The following is an 18070-nucleotide window of genomic DNA, read 5'->3' as shown; positions in this document are numbered from 1 at the left end:
GATTTGCTTCTCACTATGCTGGATGGGAGCTGCATAATTATTTTGCATAATGAAAATCCAGGCTGCTTCACCCACAGCTCAGCATGGCTCATCTGGTTTCAGGTGGGGATGACAATCTTGTGAGCCTCCTTTAGTCATGAATCATTTATCTTTGCTTAAGATGAGAGTGAATGCCTTTTCAGAAAACCTTCATCAGGTGTGTTAGGAGAGAGAGGCTCTGGGTTTTCATCTTCTTAATTAGATAGATGATTCTGGGCTCTGATTCATGGGTGGGTAAATGCTTTACTCAAATCTACTTCCTGTATTGCACTGATGGTTTAGCCTTGGGACAGGCAATAAATAGCAAAACACTCAAAACCTCTCAAGAGTTCAAGCTGTTCTTAATAAAGGCTCCTAGTAATGGGCCTTGTTGGCTGTTTCCTTCAGGAACCCTAAAGTCTCCAGCGCTGACTCATCGTGTCACCTGAGGTAACAGAAGAGCAGTCATGCCTGACGGATGGGAAGGCAGTGTTTATTCATACTCAATGTAATTTCCACACTTTGGTTGCTAGTTAAAATTCAAGGGGGAGAATTCTGAAAATAAATATCTAATACCTGGATATATATTAAAATAATAACTTTATTACCATGAGACCAAGATCAACAGTATAGAGTGAACATCACTGTAAGATACAGGCAGAATGTGCCGCCTCTCAAGTTTTTTTGATGTATTTCATAGTTGAGTTGAGGATCTCTATCCCATGAAGCTCTTCGAGCTGAACAGTGTGCCTGTAACAACCAGAATGCAAAAGTTCAGTTCCTGACCCAGGAAACCCTAGCCATTGTTCAGGCCAACTCCTGGCCCTCAAGAAGTTCAGCTACTACTGGACATCAGTGTATGAGGAAGAGGAATGGCCCTGTCATATTGAGAGTTCCAATGCTTTGAAAGGGAATGGAGCTTTCAGAGACTCAGTATTAAAAACAATCATGATGCCATTTCTGATTGACAGGGCCAGATGTGTCTGGCTGGTCAGAAGGGCACAGACAGAGACTGTCCCTCTCAGGAACCCCCAGCATGTGGCCACTTCTTAGTGGCCCTCCTCCTCCACTCTACTTGAGCTACACATCTTTGATCTTACCAAGACTTTGAAATTCCACTCCTTCATACAACTTCCTATTAATCCATTTCTTTCTCTAGAACTATTCTTTTTTTTTTTTTTGGCTGGGCAATGGGGTTAAATGACTTGCCCAGGTTCACACAGCTAGTAAGCATTATGTGTCTGAGGCCAGATTTGAACTCAAGTCCTCCTGAATCCAGGGCCGGTGCTCTATTCACTGTGCCACCTAGCTGCCCCTCTCTAGATTTATTCTTAGCCCTAATTGTAGCCTGTGACCCCTAGAGCCATTCCCTGTCTATACCACCCATACTAACTTCACTTGCTTCTCCATCTGACCTCCACCATATGATCTGTCCCTTTAGCATTTCACTAACCATTGTCCTAGAAGCCTGTGCCCCCTTGACTTTCTACTGTTCCTGACCTGCTAATCACCATTTTTGGCAGACTGATAACTTACCTAAAATTTATAGTCTTTGAGAGTTTCCTAGGACTCTGAGAGATTAAATGATTGCTTTTGGTTAAGTATGTGTCAGGGGCATGATTTGAATCCAGGTTTCCCTGACTCCAAGGCTAGCTCATGCTCTATTATGCCCCAAGGCCTCTCCGGGCTGTTTTCACTTACTCTACATTTATGGTGTAAAACATAACCTAGACCCTCACTGTTGCTCAATAACCTTCTATTCTTTTGTACCGACGTTCTTCCATTTTCCATGTTGCCTAATTTAAATTCAATTGAACACGTATTTATTAATGTGAAAAGGCATTGTCCAATTTTTTTTTCTTCTCTTCCCAAGTCCCATCTACTTCACCATCTTGAACATTGCTCAACCTGATATTTCTACTCCTTACCACCAATTCTCTCTTCAATCCTTTGTAACCTGGCTTCTATACCTACTACTAACTGTGTTCTCTTAGAGATTACCAATGACCTTATCACCCAGACCCAATGACCTGCTTCCATCCTCGACCATCTTGACTCTTCTGCAGCACTACTGACTACCCCTCTTTCTTTCTGCCGGTCATCTCCTACAATTCTGACCCATCTAAACTTTGCCTCTTTTCTGATTCCTTCTTCCCCTCTCAACCCCTCAACATGGTGTTGTTCCCTAATGTTCTGTCCTTGGCTCTTTTCTTTCTTTACATTCTCTCTTCTTTAGCAACTTCATTCCTTCCCATAGGATTTAGCCACCATCCCAGACTGCTAACTCCCCACATCTTTATTTATAGCCCTGACTTCTCTTCTGAATGTTGGATTCATATCTTCAAGTAACTACAGGCCTCTCTATTTGGATGGTCCACTGGAATCTGGCTCAAAGTATCCAAAAACCAAACTTATAATTCTTTATCCTAAACAAGCTCCTCCTTCTGACTTTACTCTTTATCTCTTAGTATTATCACCATTTACCCAGTCTCTTGTGTTAGAAACTTTCACGTTATATTTGCCTCTTCCTAACCTCCTATATCCTGTAATTTGCTATTTGCTCTTTGCAATATCTCTTGACTCCTCCACCCACTTTTCCCACTGCATTATCCTCCTGCAGGCCCTCATTACCACCCACCAGGAGTACTGCAATAGTCTTCCTACCTTCTCTCTGTCTCTCTGTCTGTCTCTCCTATCTACCTTTCATAATGCTGCCAAAATAATCATCCTGAAGCATAGATCTTATCATGTCAATTCTCTGGTCAAAGATCTTCAGTGGCTTCTTGCTGCCTACTGATTAAGATTTTTTCCCTTTGCTTGGCATTCAGTGCCCTCCATAATTTGGTACCATCCTATATTTCCAGGTTTCTCTCTATTATTCCCCATAAACACTTAATGCTCTAAGAAAACTGGATCATTTTCTGCCCCTTCCCTCCAGCCCCCAAATACACTTTCTTGCTCCCCTTGCTCCTGTTATTTTCCCATGCCTAGAATAATGTCTCTTGCCTTTCACTTCCAAGTCCCACTCATGCATTAAAGCCCCACTCAAATTTCATCTTCTTCATGAAACTATTGATGGTTCTCCCTATTTGTAATGATTTTTTCCAGCTCAAAACTCACAAAACACTTTACTTTGCTTCTCTCTGATACACTTACCATGTATTAGTATATTACAGTTATCTCTGTAAGAATCATTTGTTCCAAATGGACTAAGTCCCATGAGAACAGGGACCCCAACATGAATTCTGCAGCTCCCTTAATGTCTACTATGGTGCTCTGCACATAATAGATGCTTAGTAAGTGTTTGTTGAATTAAGTTGGCAAAAGAATTGAACTTTTATAAAAAAAAATCCCTATCTATATTTATACCTAATTAGTCAGGATCCCACACGACCCCCACATTCTCCGTGAAAGCAGTGCACTGCCACATATTCCCTTTGCCTCGGTGACCTGACGTTAATCTGGCTGGCTTATCTTGATACCTCTCAGACACCTGGTACCTTGGTTCAGCCGTGCACAGTTTTCCCAGAGCAATCCCCGCATTCAGCTGCACAGAAGCTTCCTTGGCATCCCCACCTGCGAGTTTTAACAAGATCTTTACGATATCAGACTTTAGCAGGGCAGAAGCGGCTCCAGGCACCTCTACACAATTACCAATGCAGAGAGCTGCATTCCCCACAATAATCTCATCTTCTGCCTCAAGCAGCTTGATCAAAAGACTAAACCCTATGGGAAAAGAAAAGAAAACAATGCCACCAATTTTCTTAATTTCCAAGGTTCCTTGAAGCACTACAATTCAATTGAGTTTTCTAGCTGTCTAAAGTTTAAAGTCTAAAGTCAGATGGAGAAATGGAGAACTACACAGCTAGGAGGACAGCAAAACAGGGAAGAGGCAGTAAACCCTCCACTCCATTAGTGCTAGGGAATCGGAAACAAGAACCCAAAGAAGGTACAACCATACAATGAATGGTACAGAAGAAATGAAGCGAGTAGTTTTGCTCAGCTTACAGAGCAAGACTTCAAATGTCAAAAGGACAGACCAGAACTCTGGAACTGGAAAGTGCTATTCTGCCTTCGAAATTAGACAGTAACTATTCCCCCAAGACACCTGAGTCAGGTACTCTGGGCACCTGCCCAATGAGCTGTTTGAGAGTAGGGACTATCTGGTTTTTGTTTTCATATTTACAAAGCCTGTGGCAGCGCTTTATACACAGCAGACACTTAATAAATGTTTGTTTAGCTGTATTGAGGTTATCAGTCTGGGAAATGTCACCCAGTGCTAGCCAAGAGAGAAAAGATCCTCTCTCTCATCCTGGACGTGTTACTCTGAACAGCAGCAATGACACAGACACAGCCAAGACAGACTCAACACTAACAGAAGTGCTTGTTTTTGCACCATTATTGGGTCCACGAATTAAAACAGGATATTTCAATTCTCCTGTGGAGCCAATCAGAATGTGCTTCAGAGACCTTTTCAGAAGACCCTATTCCCCTAGAATAAACATCCAAAAATCAATCAACAAGGATTTGAGTGCCTGCTAGGACTTAGGCACTGTCCTAGGTGGTAGAGATATAAAGACAAAAGGAAGCAGGCCCTGTCCTCAAGGAGCTTACCTTCTATTAGGGAAGACAACCTATGCCTATAGAATCATATACAAAACAGACAGGATTAAGTGTATGGGAAGGGGTCACAGCCAGCAGGGATGGGAAAAGGCTTTGTGTTAGAGGGCAGGTTCTGAGGATTAGCAAGAAGCACAGTTGAGCTGGACATTCAAGAAGAGGAATGTTTTAACAAGACTGGAAAAGGAGTTCAGGCTTAGGGTTGTGAAAAGTTTTAAAAACAAACAAAGGAGCTTATATTTAATCCTAGGGCCAAAAGGACACCAAATTTACTGAGTAGGAGAGTGACATGTTCGGGCCTGAATTAAAAAAATCCTTTTGGCAGCAGTGTGTAGGCTGGATTGGAGAGAGGGGATAATTTGAGGCAGCTGGTCCAATAGGAGGAGGCTATTGCCACAGTCTAGGGGAGAGGGGATGAAAGCCTGAGTTAGGGTAGTAGCTTGTGAGTAGCGAGAAGGGGACAGATGCAAGGGATGTTGCGGAAGAAGGAAGGACAAGATTTGACAGCTGACTGTACATGGGTGGTGGTGGTGGTGGTGGTAGTAAGGAGTCAAGGATAACACTGAAGATGCCAGCCTGTGCCCTCACCAGATACATAGAAGCTCAGAAGTTGGGTAGGTTGTCATCAGGGTAAACAAACATCTAACCATTGTTCCCTTCTCTGCTCTTATCATCTTCAACCTTGAATGGAGATATTCGGTAAAAATATTTGGAACACTATCTTTGCCAACAAGGATGAGCTGGAGGTGGGAAAGGTCCAATTTTGGAACAAATTTCCAGATGCAATCAGTGTAGGTGACTTTGGCATGAGTGATATGCAAATATCCCACACAGACTGCCACCACACCTTCTGGCAGCAGAGCCCACACAATGCTGTCTTTGGACTCTGGCCTTAACACGACTCTACAATTTGACTCAATCAGAAGACTGAGAAGCTGAAAACTGGAAAGTTCCAGTACAGGGAGGCACCACAGCAACTGTGTCCCAGAAGCATAGATGGCCCAACACAGAAATGTGCTGTTGGGATGGTTAGGCTAGAAGACACTACAGTGAATAGCTGTACCCAAGCATCCTGGGTAAGTAAGCAGCGTGCCCATCCTGACACACACGGGGCAAGTAAGAGGAACTGGAAGCAGAGTCCTCGCCTACAGCAGGGGCCTTCCTGGGTTTACATTCTATCAGCACAAATATGCTGAGAGTTACTATGGATGCCATCATGAGGTTGTCTCAGCTAGAGACCCCCTGCTATCAACAACCAGTCTGAAAAACCGTTACAAAGTTAAGGCCCGTCTCTTATCCGAGAGGATTTTCTCATTTACTGCATGCTGGATTATATTTTCCAAAGGCAAAGAAAGAATCTGTGTTAGGCCAATACAGTGAAATACTTCACAAACTATGCCAATGACAATTGGTGAAAAGACATTGTTTCTCAAATAAGAACTTGTCATTTCTGCTTTTTGCTTTGTGTCTCTCAGAGGAAGGAGGATCCCCAGCTCATTCTCCAGCACATATGTTCCACCTGTTTGTAGCTGAAGGACTAAATGCTCTCGTAGCCAAAGACAAACTAATACATTGCTCTGAAAACACTACAGAGTCCTGGGGAAGGTCTAAGGACATCACTGCTAGGTTTTTAACCACCCTTTAACTACAGTCCTCTTTAGGCTCCAATCCAAAGCAGCCTATGCCTATTACATATAAGGCACTGTGCTAGACTCCAGAGCTAGACCAACCTCTGAGACTCAGCCCCTCTCTATTTAAATTGTCACTTACTTTTATCCAGTCTTGTTACTTCTTCCCGAGCCTGGTAATAAATATTAGTACAGACAGCTAGGATCTTTATGGCATAGCGTGATGCAGTTTGGCCTCCAGCCTAGATTTTAGATTTTTTAAAAAAGCAGAAATAAGAATTTTTAAAAATACACATACAGCCCTATCATCTGATACTCACATAGTTTAACCTTGCCTGGAAATCCGAGTCAGCCAGACAGACTGCAGCAGCGGTTTACTGATATTTTATAAATGAGTGTTCTATGAGGTTCACATCCTCTAAAGAACAAAGCTTAGATGACTGACTGAATGAAACGTTCATTAAGTGCTTACTGGGTGCAAAGCATTGTACTAAGCAGTGGGGACACAAACAGAAAGTCAGTCTGACCCTGGTCTGAGGAGCTCCCATTCCAGTGGAGGAGATAACACACATGGAAGGCCTCATCTGCAAGTCACATGGAAAGGTCTTATGGTCCTAAGGTTGCACTGGCAAAAACAATGTTAATACCTCTTCCTTAATGGCATTTCCAAGGATAAAATCATCAGTTTTTGACACTGAAACACTTGACAGTCCCAAGGATTTTGGTGGCAAGACATTTCTTTTCTGGGTCTTGAGTTGCTGTGGCTTCTGCAGGAGCAGTGGTCAAGCCAGGCTGGAAGATTCGGGGTCTGAGGAGAGTTACATCATGGTGGTAGTGGTCATCTGACCTGCTTGGCACCTGCTGGCTCCTCTCTCTCCCTCAGGGTGCCCTGCTACCTTAGATCTGGTCAGTTTTAAAGTTCTCACCATCATCAACTCTAATATTCAAACCCAACCCTCTGAAATAGACATATGCCTGTTACGCAATGTTCACCCTGGCTAATTATCCCTGGGGAGGCTTCATAAGTGAACTGTTGAGAATAGAAGGAAGTTACCAAAGTGGCAGCCATATCTTACCCTAAAGAGAAAAATGACAAAGCCTTTCCCTGTAACATCCCCACTTGAGAGTGGCTGCTGTCTTACTAAGACTGTCAAGCTGACAGCTCTGCAGGGAGAACACCATGAACTTAAATCATTCCAAGAGGTGAAAACTGTCAAATCATCATCTCTCAAATTACAAAGCACAGCTTTTTAAAAAAGTGAGTGTGCATGCATGCACATGTGTGTATGTGTGTGTGTGTGTGTGTGTGTGTGTGTGTGTGTGTGTGTGTGTGAGAGAGAGAGAGAGAGAAAGAGACAAGGGGAAAGGGAGGAGGAAGGAGACAGGGAGGGAAGAAAGGGGGTAAGGAGAGAGAGGGAAGACAGTGGGGAAAAAAGTAGAGAGAAGAGAAAGAGGGGAGGTAAGAAGGGGGAAGTGTGTGTGTATACATATGTGTGTATGTATATATATAATACACACACATATATACATATATATGTAGAGAGATGCAAGATAGAAAGAAAGAAAGAGAGAGAGAGAGACAAGGAGAAAGAGGGAGGAGGGAGACAGGGAGGGGAGAAAGAGGGGGAAGGAAATAGAGGGAAGAGAATAGTGAAAAAAGTAGAGAGAGAGAAGAGAAAGAGGGGAGGGAGAAAAGAGAGAAGGGAGAAGTGTGTGTGTGTATACATATATATATATTTATATACACATATATACATAGAGAGATACAAGATAGAGAGAAAGAGAGAGACAGAGAGAAACAGGAGGAAGAGAAAGGGGGGAATATCTATATCTAGATATATTGAAAGAAGAGAGTAGAAGGTGGGGAGAAGAGAGAGAGAGAGAGAGAGACAGAGACAGAGAGAGACAGACAGAGACAGAAGACTGAGAGAAGAGAGAAGCTAAAAAGAGAGAGAGACTGAGAGCAAGATCAGGAGCTTCTGGAACATTCATAACAGATATATGGGAGTTAACATCTAAAAGTCAAAACTCAGCTTTCAAGAGTGGGGAAGAGAAAAGGAAATAGAATAAGCATTTATTAAGTACCTACTAGGGCAGCTAGATGATGCAGTGGCCAGAGCTCTGGGCCTGGAGTCAAGAAGACTCATGTTCCTGAGTTCAAATATGGCCTCAGACACTTATTAGCTGGGTAACCCTGGGCAAGTCACTCAATCCTGCTTGCTTCAGTTTCCTCATCTATAAAATGAGCTGGAGAAGGAAATGGCAAACCATTCTAGTATCTTTGACAAGAAAACCCCTGATGGGGCCATGAAGAGTCAAACATGACTGAAAAACAACAAGCACCTACTATGTGCCAGGCATAGTGCTAAGGACTTTACAAATATTTTTTCATTTGATCATTTGAGTGGTGGTCTACATTCAAAATCTGCCTTAATCTTCCCTTCCCTATACCCAAGAACAGCTCTTCTTCAATCTAATCCGCATCACCCAGAGATTTTTTATCAAACTTCTCACCTCAGTTGAGTGAGTAGGCTAGTACGACCAAAGACAGAATAGAAAGGGATATGGTACTAATTCATTGTGCTACCCTTTCAGTGCTAGCCCATGAATTACCCCAACTTCCCTTCTCATTTTCTCTTCCCTAGATTTACAATCTCAAGCATAAGAGTCCAGTATTGCCTCTGTCCTAAGGCATCCCTCTGCAGAGCAAATAATCTTTCAAAATAGTAAGTTGCTGGATATCATAATTTAATACTCTTCAAATGAGTAATAAGAAATATTTGTAAGGAAAAGTTATCAGCAGAACAGTACTGTGGCTATGAAGCACTGCTGAAGCTGATGGGAACCACCTTTTTAAAAGAGAGAGGCCACAGGATAACAGACGTAGATCTGGGAGGGGCCCGAGAGCTTATCCAGTATATTCCCTTCATTTTAATAATGAGAAAACTGATTGCTCAGGGTCACACAGGTAGTAAGTGGCAGGGCTGGTGATATACGCACCCAGGGTTTCCCACTGCACCGTGCTGTCACCCATTGCCTCTAGTTTAGGCTTGAGTGAAAAGTGGTTGCCAAGAGGGTCCACTGAATTGGCAGAGGGGTGTAGTGGATAGAGTGCTCAGTTTGGCCTCAGGAAGATGAGTTCAAATCCTGCTACTGACACTTACTAGCTGTAGGACCCAGGGCAAGTCATTTAACTTCCAAATGCTTCAGGTAACTCCACAACATGGATCTACTAAGTCACAGAGTTACATTGGTGGAGGGAGTTCCCACATTCAGGGTCTCCTCCACTGATGAATCAGAGAGCATTCATGTATAGAAGTGTGGGAGTTCCCAATTCCATTCATTCATTCATTCATTCAAGAAGCTTTTAATGAATATCTGCTTTCACAAGACACTGCACAGGACTGGGCAATATGGGAAGAATAGAGAATTAGTAGAAGACACCCTCAAGAAGTTCAGAACCTAAGAGTCGTGAAAAAGTAATGGCAAATTCACTGAAAAAAACCTATTGAAAAACAAAATGCTGCTACTAGTGCTAATGATAATAATAATTTTAGACTCCTAAAATAACATTTACAATAATAAAAACACAAATTATAACAATTAGACTCCATGAACTACAGGAAGTTTCAAACTAGTATTACCTTTAGAAACTTAATCATCGTCTTCATCACACCTGCTTTCACCGTCTCCTCAATGGCGGTCACAGAGGCTGAGAGGACCCGGCTCAGAACTCCAGCAGCTCTCTTAGGGAAAGAGAAAATGAAGCATGAGCAAGGGTTTTCTAGAAAAAAACCAGTGATGGCTTTTAAGAGTTAATGAAGCTCTGACTTCTTTCATTTGGCAGATAGTTCGGTAATGAAAAAGCAATCATTAGTGTTGGAATCAAAATATGCACCTATAAAAATCTAATAGCCACGTAATAGTTGGAGAATGCTATTCTTTTTAATAAAGCTGTAGGGAGGCAATTCCAAGACCTCAAAGATGCTTCCCAGCAGAGAGAAGCCCAGCATGGGCCACGGCTGGTAGCTGCTCAGCAGTTCCTAGTGTAGTTTTGCACATAGCCAGGGAGTCCAGTCCTGCAGAGAGGAAGACAAACTGTAGAGGGCATCACGAGGCTCCAGGGTCTATTAGTTATCATGCAACAGAATGGACTGCCATCCATTCTAGCAGAGGAAGAACATTACATGGGCAAAAACAGGGCCAAAAGTCATTAGTAAGTACATGTTTGGGAAGCTAGATGGTCTAGATGACGTTATAACCTCAAATCCTTAATCAGAATTTAGAGGAGGCAGCTCTCATTAAGGGATGCAAGCCAAAAGAGTTGTAGTTAGCAGTTTTGGTGTCTGGGGCAGGGACCGTGAAAACAATCTCAACTAAATGTTTAAGACAAATTCAGTTGGTGAGGGAGGAGAGACCATGAGACTTAAGGCTCCAATGGGAGAGATACCCTGGAACACTGTACCATGTAGCAGAGACAAGAGACTTTGAAACATCATGAGGTGACAACCGGGAAGGCAGTGGAGGGTTCTGGGCTCAGAAGGGACTCATCTGGGATGTGGCTGCTACTGTGGGGAAGAAACATGACATCTAGTTGTTGCCTAGTCTATCCAGTTACTGTAGCTACTAGCTGCTAAGCTCACTTAAGTGTTTCTGCATCTTAGAGTACAAATGGAAGGATCCTCTAAATTTCAGTGCCCAGAGACAGAGCCCTGGTTGCCCTGCCCTGTATGGCTCTATGTGCTAATTAGAGCCCCTTGGTAAAATTCCTGTTCAACTCTATGTGTGCCCAGAGCTGTTGGATTTTAGGCACTATATGCTCATATGTAGTGATTACTCAGTGATTCTCAGCGAGAAATCTAGAGAAACTTGAAAGACTCCCAGGACCATCTGAGAAGTGAATTGTCTGCTTGGGATAGCCCCGGATTTGGATGGTGGGCGTTTTGTTCTGTTCTCTGGGTCCCCTGGCTAGTGGCGCAGTTCTGAAGAGCCCCTGGAATTGCTGAGTTCTCCCAAGGTGAGTTTGAAGGAGCTAATCTTAACTGAAGGCTGAGAAGTTCCAGTGAAAACCTGGAAACAGCCAGCTTTCCTGGAAGGGTACCCTTGGTCAAGTCACTTAATTCCCTCCCCTCCCCTCCCCCCAGGCCTTAAGTTCTTTGCCTATAAAATGATGGAGCCTGGATTAGATGGCTTCTGAGCCCCCTTCCTAATGTCACATCAAGTCTCCTAAATGTATTTAGCCTGAGATATGATAAGAACACTTTGAAGTGACAACGTACAAGGCCCAGCCAAGTGTTTACTACACCCATGAAGCTGTCTAGAGATTGGGATACAGGGTGGCAAACATGCTCCTATTCTGTTCAGTGTGAGAAGATGACATGCTCTTGTGTGGTAGTAACATTCCTTTCCTGCTGAACTGTGTTAATTACAGGCCCATTCGAGCTTTCTTTTCCAAATCAGAACCAGTGGAAAAGGAAACTGAAACCATCCTACATAAACTGCTGCATATCACCCAAGCTAAACTGAGGTGAACGTACAAGCTTATGGAAGATGGGATTCCAGATCAGAAGAGTTAGCTAATCCACTAAGCCTGTCTCCATACCATACAAGGTAGACAGAACATTTTTAGAAGAGCCAGGACTAGCACCTACCTACTGGGGAATACAAAGGCCTTTAAAATAGTATGTTTTACTAATACAAATATTTTAATGCTAGAAAATTCTACTCTTCATAGCACAAATATATTGACATCATAGGGGACATGGTTTTTCAAAGTCTGTAACTGAGTTACACACAGGATACAAAAATGCCTAGACTAGGAATCCAATTCTGACTTGTCCCACACAGCCCAGGTATGGATACACACACACACACACACACACACACACACACACACACGTCAGATGTGCTTATTTTTATAATCTGGCTCATTTCCAAATCATACTAAAGCCTTTTATGGATTTCCTTAGGACAAACTTACTGTCAGGATTCCACCATCTTCACTGTTCAGCAGAGACACACACCTCCTGCTCACCTCTTCTGCTAAGACCTGGTATAACAAAGAGGATTCAATTGGTTTATTGATGCCATGGGTAAAAATAGAGACAATGCCTATCAGATCCGCCAGTAAAACAAAGCAGGGTGTGTGGGGGGATCACTAACGCTTTGGATGACAGAATTGGGATGCAAAAGGATCTCAATAGGTTAGAATGATAGGTTAAGTCAAATAGGATAAAATTTTAATATGGAAAAATACAAAGTCCTTAATTTAGGTTCATTTCAACAATATAGGGTGGTGGGAAGATGGCACAACAAGAATTCACTCAAAAAGATGAAGGAGTTTTAGTGGAGTGGAAGATCAACATTAGTCAACAGTGCGACACTTTAATCCTGCAGTGAATCTGTGGGGGCCCAGTGGCCCAGGTTACAACTCATCCCTACCTTCTTACTCCATGTCTTCCCATAAGTCCTCTGCAGAAGGTGCACCAAAAATGTGGAAGGCCTTCCTCTATGTATCTTGACACTGTGTGGACATCAGTCATCCCCTTCCTTCACTACATGACTGACTCACCTCCTTTACCAGGCCTACATGTCTCTGATGATGTTCTTTTCATTGCTTCTCCTGTTCTATTCGTGGGTAATACATTACAGCCTACTCACACCCGCCGTGAACCTCTCCACTGTCCCTTGTATGACCCCACAACTTCCATTCTTTGGAGACTAGTATTCCATGACATGGAGGAAGCATCAATGGAAGAACAGTCAAGTGGATTTATGAGTTCAGCAATACAGTTGTTCCCTCCAATAATGCAGACCACAGCCCACCTTTGCCTGCCCAGCCTCTGGGACTTTTACCCATGTCCTCCCATAAGTTTATAACGGGCTCCACCCAACTTGCTGGTTCCTTCTTCACTTTCCTCTGATATTGCAAAGATGCCAGCGGACAATGTTCCCTCTAAGCTGTGTAGGTACACAACTGTATGGTGACTGAGATGGTCCTATGAACACTGAATTATTATCACACAAGTGAAATTTTCTTTTAAATACCCTGCTGGTTCTAAGACACCATTTACATGACCATTTTTGTTTTCCTCTCCTGACACTCTACATACTCTAATTGGTTAATCAACTGCTATTGTATTGATACAGTTAGGTCACGTGATCCTGGCTGGCTGGGGGAAAGGGGCCTCTTAAGAATGAAATAATTGACTTTCCTATTTTCGAAGAGATGGGAAGGCCATGACTAGCTGGAACAATTGCTTTACTAAACTCATTTAGAGTAGGAAACCCAATATTATGTGAGGTAGACTCAAAGTCCTGTGTAGAGTGACGTCACCAACAGTACAAGAAAGGAAAAACATCCTTGTAAATAGTGACCACTGATGTGAATATTCTGATAAAATTGTACTAAATTTTACTGTATTATTTAGTTAATAAATAAAATCAATAGCATGCAGATTTTCAATTTTCATTAGAAATATTAGAATCATATATACTTAGAACCAAAACTTTTAAAATGCCATGAAATCATGAGCTTGTATAGAAATTTTCTGCTCCAAGCAATAACAGGTCCATGTGACTGTAAAAAAAATAAATAAATTAGAAGGAACATTGCCATGGGAGCACATGCCACATGGCTGGACTATATGCTTTTTGATCACACATTTCTTTGATGATATCCTTTACTCAAGTTCTTCTTTGCAGTTCCTCATTTATTGTGTACTGTAGCCTGCTCACATCCATCCTGTGCCTCCCCACTGTCCTCTTAATGATACTCACTCTTCAGTTTTTTTGGAGAAGATAGTAAACCATAACTTAGTGCCATTCAACGTGACCAAAAAATGTTGATTTTAAGAATATGGGCTTTCCATCAGATGGGGAATAGCTAAAAATGAGGTACATGACTATAATGGAATATTACTGTGCCATCAGAAATAAGGGATGTGAAGATTTTAGAGACACATAGGAGGCTTCATATGAAAAGAAATAAGAAGCCTGAAACAAGCAGAACAAGGACAACGATATAACATATAGCATGACTACAACAATCTGAATGGAAAGCACAAACACAGGCACAGAATCATTTATTGTGTATCAAAGCACTGTGCCAATGACCAAAGGTGGCCCCAGAGAAGAGGTACAGCCCTCCAGCCTTGGCAGAGGGAGGCAGCTATGGGCACAGACATCACACAGACTGTCAGACTCAGCTAATTTGTTAGTTTTGCTGAACTTTTTTTTTCTTTCTGTTTTATTTTGTGTTGCTGAGCAGAGGAAGAGGAAAGGATATATTTAGAAATAATGGTAATATAAAGGCAAAAGGTATTAACTTTTATAAAAAAAAAGATGAGTCTTTGTTTCTGAAAGAAATCTGGGGTCGATAAAATTCTGCAATTTCCTTAAGGCCATCTAGTCCACTCTCTTTTTGTCCTTTTGTTTAATTCTGGGCCAGGCTCATTATCTATTTTCACTATCTGGTGTGTGTGTGTGTGTTTGCACACACATGCGTGTGTGTGTGTGTGTGTGTGTGTGTGTGTGTATGTATACTCAGATTGTGAAGCAGCATGGCGGAGTTCATAAAGACCTAGCTTTGAAGTTAAGCTTTGGATTCCAGCTCTACCTTTGACATACACTGCTGTGCGACCCTGGACAAATCATTTAACCTCTCACTGCTCTAGGCAACTCTCGCAGACTATAAATTGCAGAGAAGGTGACAACTTGAGTTGTAGAGGGATTTTCCTCATCCAAAACTTCCTTATACGAATGAAATTATAGATCCAGTCCCTATCTCTGTCTATACTCATGCATAGACACACTGATGAACAGGATATGTAGATTGTCAATCTAAGTACATGTCATAATCTGAGCAATAAGGAATTTTTCACCCATTGTTTATTTCTTGTGTGGAAGATTAGGTCAAATACTGTTGTGCAGATGGCTTCCAGAAGGATCTGTCATGTTTCTGGACTTCATGCAGCCAGTAAAATGTTACCTACAACAAGAACTTCTGGAGGACCTTGGCATTCATAGGGATTCTCTCTTCAACTTGAGCATCTGTGCTGGCTTTTCATATCAGTGGTAAAAACTGTGTTGAACACTCATCTCCCCATTTTGTTTTGCTTGACATTAATGATCAGAGTTTACTGAATGAGCTTCTGTCTGTTATAGCTTTCAAGGAACCTTGAATAATTTTGGTATATAAATGGGGGATGCCTTGTTGGATGAGAGGCTGCATCTTGCTCTGCCAAATCAAATGTTTTGTGATCAAGAAACAACAGGCAGGATTGGCTATTGTATTCTCTACATCTTCAGGTGTCAAGCATTAAGCACTGACTACATGCCAGCCACTGTGTTAAGTGCTGGGCAATGGGAAAAGGATGGTCTGCTGTGCAACACCGCTTGAGAAAGCCTGACTACACCCTAACTACAGTCTCGTCAAGGATACTCTTGATGTAGATTATTTTCATAAAAACTTCATGTAAGTGGTAAAGCAGGCAGCACATAGGCCAGTGGTTCTTGGTGTTCTCTCATCTGCGTTTCTTTGGTATTAATAAAGTTCAGGTCTCTTCCATACCTCTTCATCTCCAGGCCCTGGGTGTTTTCATTGGCTGGCTCTTTGTTTGGAAGACTCTCCACCCTTAATTCCGCTAACTGACTTTCTTCACTACTCAGTTCAAATCCCACTTTCTCCATGAGACCTTTCTTGACTCTCTCATTTACACTGTTTATATCTTGTATATATTCAGTTGTTCATGTTGTCTCGCTCATTAGAATGTGAGGTACTTGAGGATGGGGACCATGTTTTTGCCATTCATCACATCCCCAGCTCCTAACACAGTACCTGGCACATAGAAAATGCTTAAGAAGTGCTTGCTGACTGACAGGCCATCTTGAAGAGCCTCGGTTTTCTTATTTGTAAAATGAGGGGGTCCCTTCTAGTTAGTTCTATGATTTCATGATTCATGTACCGGTAGACTGGATGACCTCTAACATCACTTCCAACTCAAATTTAATTTCTTAGTGAATCTAAATACAAATAAAAATATCATACCATATCTCAGTGAGGTGAGATATGGAGAGCTAGCATAACTTTCAATCAAATTCCCAATTTCCATTGCCAATACTAGATCAATTAATGGACAGTCACATAACATTCTTCTTCTGTCTTAGGAAACAAAAGAGACCTAATGTAATGGTATGTGTCTCAGGGACTGTATCTAGCTAATCTGGACAGAAGAATACTGTACCTCAGTTATAGATAGAGATTCCAGAGACAAATTCATCATGAGACCTAGGGTTGCATATATGGTTTCCCGAAACAGTTCATCTTTATTCTCATTCTCCTCACACTTCACCTTTAGAAAAAAAATAATTAAGATATGACCATTGTGCATTGTGCCTTCAGAGTCAATCTATACTCTTTTTAAAGTTTACATTTCTTAAGTGACTGGAATTGAGCACTTTTCCCCTAGAGCTAACAAATGATTTACCTAAATCTGTCCAGTGCCTTTTAAATTTAAGCTGCAAAATGAGATGTTTATATTTAAGGAGAATGATTGACAAGTGAATGGATGTTGAAGAGAAATTTATCTGGAAACCTTTTAAAAAAGAGATTCTAATAGAATAGACCCACTTAGCTTAGGTGACACATGGCTTAGGGGTAGAGGTGGGAAAGAAGGGGTGACCTTTTAAAGTTACATCAGCCCTTCACTAAGTCCATAAAAGACAATGAGATGCTTACGCCAAGACTTTCAGAGCTAGAGTACCAGGAAATTCCAGAGAAGGAAGAGGTAAATGGCCCCCACAGAGTTAACAGATTAGCTCCAAATAACAAACTTAATTTACCATGAGACCCAAGCATGCATCCCAGCATTCTCCACAATCAGACATCTGTTTCCTGATGACAGCATCAGTACTGAGGTTTCCCATGATGGCAATGCACTGGCGAAGAGTTGATGGATAGGCAATCTCAGGATTTTGCTTTAAGAAAAAAAAGAAGGAAGGAGAGAGAGAGTGACTTCTCAAAGATAAAGATAAGGATGCCACAGCAAACTATGATGGTCAATTTTCACATACTGATGAAAGGCCCAGGATTCAGAATGGATTCTGATTCTGCCTGAGGCCCTTCAGCAGAGTAGTAGCAGGAAGGTATGCATTTGTTGGGGAAGGAGGACAAATTTCCAAATGCTCTTTTAGGAAACAGCTGCTGTTACTCTATCCTCTGCCTCATCAACCCAAATGTGGTACAACTGTCCTACTGATGGGGCAGATTATTCAAATGAATTCAACAAATACTAAGTATACTGTATGCAGACTATTGTGTTAAATTCTGGAAGAAAATACAAAGTTTAAAAAAAAAACAAAGTTCCTGACCTCCTGAAACTTACAACCTATTAACACACACAGAGAGAAATACACATTACAGATAACTGTAACACACACAAAGATATCATGCAGGTATCAGAGATGTGCAAATCAAAGGGAGAAGTCCAAGGGGAAGGGCTGTTAGGGAAAGAGGACATCAGAGAGAGCTGGCTTTATGAAGGAGATGGCATTCAAACTGGGATTTAGGAGACAGGGAAGAATTCAACAGGTAAGAGACAGATGGAGAGATTCCAAGCATAGGGTAGAGCGCAAACCAAAATGGAGAGATGAAAAAGCAGGGGGCACATTTGGAGGGACAGAGAATAATCTGCTTGGGCTAGAGCAAAAATGTGAGGAGGAAACATGGATGTAGCAAGTAGGGTGGCCCCAGATTGTGGAAGGCACTGAATGAAAGCAAACAAGTTGAAACCTGTTTGAAACTT

The 18070-nt window shown here is 42.0% G+C and overlaps 1 protein-coding gene across 1 annotated transcript in view; it reads right to left on the bottom strand.

Moving 5' to 3' along the window:
• Positions 1-601: 601 nt before the first annotated feature.
• Positions 602-18070, bottom strand: part of TTC12 (tetratricopeptide repeat domain 12) — a 52340-nt gene continuing 34871 nt past the window's right edge. The window contains 7 exon segments of the mRNA XM_078156860.1: positions 602-768; positions 3519-3744; positions 6409-6508; positions 9911-10012; positions 12247-12315; positions 16511-16618; positions 17109-17243. Coding sequence (XP_078012986.1) covers positions 693-768; positions 3519-3744; positions 6409-6508; positions 9911-10012; positions 12247-12315; positions 16511-16618; positions 17109-17243 — 816 coding nt within the window. The 3' untranslated portion in view covers positions 602-692.

The sequence above is a fragment of the Phascolarctos cinereus genome, unplaced genomic scaffold (genome assembly GCF_003287225.1).
Source record: "Phascolarctos cinereus isolate Bilbo 61053 unplaced genomic scaffold, phaCin_HiC Scaffold_726;HRSCAF=1367, whole genome shotgun sequence".
Taxonomy (NCBI): domain Eukaryota; kingdom Metazoa; phylum Chordata; class Mammalia; order Diprotodontia; family Phascolarctidae; genus Phascolarctos; species Phascolarctos cinereus.
This window is presented reverse-complemented; position numbering and strand designations above follow the sequence as displayed.